Source organism: Trichechus manatus, unplaced genomic scaffold (genome assembly GCF_000243295.1).
Source record: "Trichechus manatus latirostris isolate Lorelei unplaced genomic scaffold, TriManLat1.0 scaffold00001, whole genome shotgun sequence".
NCBI lineage: Eukaryota > Metazoa > Chordata > Mammalia > Sirenia > Trichechidae > Trichechus > Trichechus manatus.
Genome location: NW_004443937.1, coordinates 16,589,451 through 16,594,300, shown reverse-complemented (window position 1 = coordinate 16,594,300; position 4,850 = coordinate 16,589,451). Strand labels below are relative to the sequence as shown.

Genomic DNA, 4,850 nt, shown 5'->3' with positions numbered 1-4,850 from the left:
CCACACCACATAAAGATCACCAAAGAACCAAGGAACCAGGACATTCCCCCAGAGTCAACAAAGACAGAAAGCCTTCCCCTAAAGCTGATGCCCTAAATTCAGACTTCTAGCCTCTTAAACTGCGAGAAAATACATTTGTTTGTTAACGCCACCCAACTGGTATTTCCGTTATAGCAGCACCAGATAACTAAGACACATCCAGTATACTATGCCTGGAATACTCTCCACCCCACCACTTGTTGCCACTTACGTAAACTCCTATAGAAATCAACTCAAAGGTCATTTCCTTAGGGAGACCGTCCCTAACTCCCACACCCACCCAGATCAAGTCCAGTACTCACTAGTATATAGTATCAGAAGACTGCCCTTTCCTCACAGCATTTTGTCATGATTTTTGATTACGAATTTGTTTGGTCATTTGATTGCCTGTCCTCCATATGGCACTCTACTCTGCTCATCATTGTCTCCTTAGTGCCTAGTAGAGTATGCAACTCAGAACAGAAAATAAAAAATACTGGCTGGGTCACTATAAGAATAGAGCCCTCACTCTACCACTGCTCTGTGCCCTTAATTAATAAGCTGGTTTACCTCTCTGACCTCAGTTTTCTCACATGTAAAATGAAAATACTTGCCCTGCAAACCTGCTCTGAGGAGCAAATCCATTATTTAATGGATAAAAAGCCCTTGATAAAAGTACTATCCCCAAAGTTAACAATCAAGTTTTGAGAGATTTTCAACAGAACAAAAACATTCAGGAAACATTCACAGTCCCTGCTTTATTCTCATTTGGTCATACATGCTTTTTAAAAAACCCACACACAGCTCACAAAATACCCAAACATCGGGAATTAGAAGGGTATAAAACAAGGGGCTTAACAGGATGAAAGAATATCCTAGGCTTCAGAACAAAACAATACCAATCAACTACTGAAAATTTTTTGGTTCAAAACACAAAGGTGTTTTGTTTTTAATGGGATTTGTTTTTGTTTTAAGCTTAAAAAAAAAAAAAGGAAAAGAACGATTTAGAGACAAGAACTAAGCTTCTTGTGCTGCCTGAGGTAGGGCTGGGCTTCTCCTCCTGGAAAGCCTCTGGAAAATGCAGAGGCCAGTGTTCTCACCCCACCCGCCATCTGAAAGTGCAGGCATCCCGGCCCACCCTGAACACGATGAACAGAGACTACAGAGCATCCAGGATGTGGTCGATCTTGGTGACCAGCTCCTGCCGTTTTCCTGAGATGAGCTTCTCATTCTCAATGTATGTATCTTTCTTGAGCTTGCCTGCCACCAGCCGTTCAGCTTCCACCGCCGACTTCAGCACCAACTCCTTGACCTGGCCATCCAGCTTCTGCATTTCACTCACCTGACCAAGGCAAGAGCAGAGCCGGACTTGAGAGTGGTTCTCCCACCTCTACTCAGCAGGGCCCACCACCTCCCCTGCTTACAGGCCTGGGAGCTCCCAGGGACCAGCCACAAATGCAGCAAGGAGCATGGTGCCCTAGGGCAGAGATGCAGTGGGTAAAACAGAGGGGCCGGCTGGAAGGAAGACAGCCTGGCTTCAAATGCCAGCCTCACTATTTACAAACTCTGTCCCTTCAAGCTCTGACCCTTATAAGCAAGTCCCTTCACCACCCCTGGGCTCATCTGTAGCAGGACTGTGAGGATTAAGTATGAAAATATGTAAAACCACTTGGTAGGGTGGCCTGGCATACAGTAGATATTAAGAACATGTTCCTTCTCTTCCCTTCAGCTTGCCAAATTAGGTGCAGGAATTTACTTAGGCAAATACCAATGGGGGTAGGCAGCGGGAGCAGGCTGAGAACTTTCATATATAGTCTCATTTGTTTAACATTCAACAGGTATTCAGTGAGCCATATTGCTCATGTCAGGCACTATTCTAGGCTCCAAAAACATCAGTGAAGACAGATACAGTGCCTTGCCCTCGTAAAGCTGACATTCTAGTGGGGAGGACAAATAATACATAAGCAAATGAATAAATACAGTTTCCGACAATGGTGGAACTAGAGTAAGCAGAGGGAATGCTGGAGAGTGGTGCAGTGGATAGGCTGGTCAGGGACTCTAAGGGGCCCCTCTTAGAGGAGGTTTATCATCCTCACTCACAGATAACAATTACTCACACAGCATGTACCAGGGAGAGTTCTAAGCACTTTACATACACTAATTCATTTCCCACTCACAACCACTGTGAGGTGTAAGTACTAATAACAGCATCCTCATTTTACAGATGAGGAAACTGAGGCATGGTTAGGGAACTTGCCTAAGGTGACTAAGTCTGAATCAGAGCCTGGACTCAAACCCACGATTCTAAAAGTCTAGGTTCTTCTTACCACACCATGAGAAGCCTGGAGCCTTGTCCAGTCTGGCCTCCAAAAAAGGAAGCAGTTGCAATGAATATCAGCCATGGAGACAAATGAAGCTATAAGGGCTGGCAAAGCCTTCTCCAAACCTTCTCGTTCCACCACAAGGGTAGGCAACACACAACAAGTCTACAACTGGGTGGTAGCTCACCCCACAAGCTAGCAAGTAAGCAAGCAAGTTGCCCAGTGTCTGACCTAGACAGAGCACTGGTGTGCTGCTCTAGACAACTGGGTAGAATGAGCAAAAGCGAGGGAGGGCAAAGAGCTAAGTGACACGTGTCGGCAGACACTTACTTTGTCACACAGGTCAGAGCCCTCTGTCTTCAGCCTGGACTGCAGCAGTGCAATTTCACTGGTCAGGGCCTTGTGTTCAGTCTCCAGGCTCTTCTTGCCACTGTTGAGGGTGGAGACATCCCGGGATTGCTTGTACCTATTAACAGTCTCGTCAAAGTGACGGTAGAGACCTATTCTCTTGTTGACCAGGGTCAGGACCTGCTCTGTGATACAGGCCACCTTCATCCTGGCTTCAGCAGCTGGATCCTAGAAGAGGGAGAGAAACCCATGTGTGACAACATCCAGGCTTGCGCCCACTCCAGCCTTCACCTCCCAAATAGCATCCACCACCATCAGCTGTCCAAACAAAATAAGCCATCTTTTTGGAATGTCAGAGAATCAACCCTTGTTGACCCTTAATCTAGACCAGGTCCAGCACTGGACAAGACTGGGGAAACAAAGATGAAGCAGGCATTCAACTTATAGGCTACTATATATATGTGAAAAATGATAATAATGTAAGTTAAAGTAAGGTGCTGAGGAAAGAGAAATTTCAGCTCAGGTCAGGGAAAGCTTCACAGAGGTTTTAGTATGTCTCTACTTCATAAAACTTTCAACCGTTTCCCAAGGCCTAAGGGATAAAGCCCAAGCTCCTTATCCTGCCACTCATCATTGAGATGAGGTCCTCATATGTTCCAGAATCATCTCTCACCATGGGTCTACTTCAGAAGTCCTAACTTGGCAGCTCAAAAGCTGAAATAGGACTCAAATTTTTTTCCTTAATACACTGCCAAAGCTTTAAAAGGAGATTTATTGAAAGGAAATTGGTTGGAAAAAAAACGGTATACCCATACAATGGAGTACTTTGCAGCTATAAAAAACCATGAGGAAAATTTCTATAAACTGATATGAGTGATTTCCAGGATATATTTGTTAATGAAAAAGGCCTGTACAAAACAACATGTACAGTTGCTACCTTTGTGTAAAAAAGAAGAGGGAATAAGAATTATAAGCATCTGCTTATTTTTGCAAAAAAAAAACCCAGGAAGAATATCCAGGGACTGATGAAATTGTTAACTACAGAGTGGGGATGGAAAAGGGCAGAGAAGTGGCACCATTTTAGAATTCTGAATTAAGATCTTGTTAATGTTTTATGTATTTATAACCAAAATAAAATATTAACAATGATGGCAGAAGTAACTAGAATAAAATCCAAACAAAATAAATGAAACTATCTTCAAATGAGTAACACAGAAAAAAAAAAATAGGAACTAATCTAAGTAACTTGGCAACACAGTACTTTGACAGTACATTCTGTATCTAAAGACAGAAAAAACTACAAACAAATCTTGGGACTCTACTTGTTAGGTCTGCTGTTTGTAGTGGTGAGTGCACAAATTCTGAAACTATTTTGTGTGTGTTTATAGAATTCAGCGAAAGAAATATACTGCTATTGTTAGGATCCAAGGTTCTAACTGTGGGAAAAGGAGAAAAAATGGAATGAGAGAACACAGGGAAGAACATTATGGGCTGGAATTAATGGTATCAGTATTAACTCAAATTTTAAATATCATATAAATTTATTTCCTAGCTCTGTCTGCTAGGGCCTAGAAGCAAAGATACTCCAAAAGCAACACTGACATCTAGATCACAGATCATGGTCTCTAAGTACCACTCCTCACTAAAAGGAAACAGGGCTCCTGAAAGAAAGTACAAGATGTACCTGAAACATGTTATGCCAGAAAGGAAGAAAGGGTTCAAAATAATGACAGATGTGAAAAAGACACAGTCAAATGTGGGACAATTAGAGCTCAAAATAAACAGCACCAGTGGACAATAACCCAGTGAATAAAATAAGAACTCATGTATCGAAACAAATAATCACTAATCAACCTATAAGAAAAGTCCATACTACAGATAAGTGGTAACTTTGATGAAGGGTAAGAGAGTACACAATACTGGGGAAGCCAACACAACTTGTACAAGGAAAGGTCATGGAAGTTCCATAGACATATCCAAATTCCCTGAGGGACTCAATTGCTGGGTGGAGGGCTGTGGGGACCATGCTCTCCAGGAACATCTAGCTCAATTGGCATAACACAGTTTATAAAGACAATGTTCTGCATTCTACCTTGGTGAGTCGTGTCTGGGGTCTTAAAAGCCTGTGAGCAGCCATCTAAGATACTCCACTGGTCTCATCCT

The 4,850-nt window shown here is 42.8% G+C and overlaps 1 protein-coding gene across 1 annotated transcript in view; it reads right to left on the bottom strand.

Moving 5' to 3' along the window:
* Nucleotides 1–987: 987 nt before the first annotated feature.
* RPN1 (ribophorin I) overlaps nt 988–4,850 on the bottom strand; it is a 29,344-nt gene continuing 25,481 nt past the window's right edge. The window contains exons 9-10 of the mRNA XM_004368392.2: nt 2,670–2,915; nt 988–1,360 (exon numbers count right to left, since the gene is read on the bottom strand). Of these exons, the coding sequence (XP_004368449.1) occupies nt 1,178–1,360; nt 2,670–2,915 (429 nt within the window). The 3' untranslated portion in view covers nt 988–1,177. The remainder of the gene's footprint in view (nt 1,361–2,669; nt 2,916–4,850) is intronic.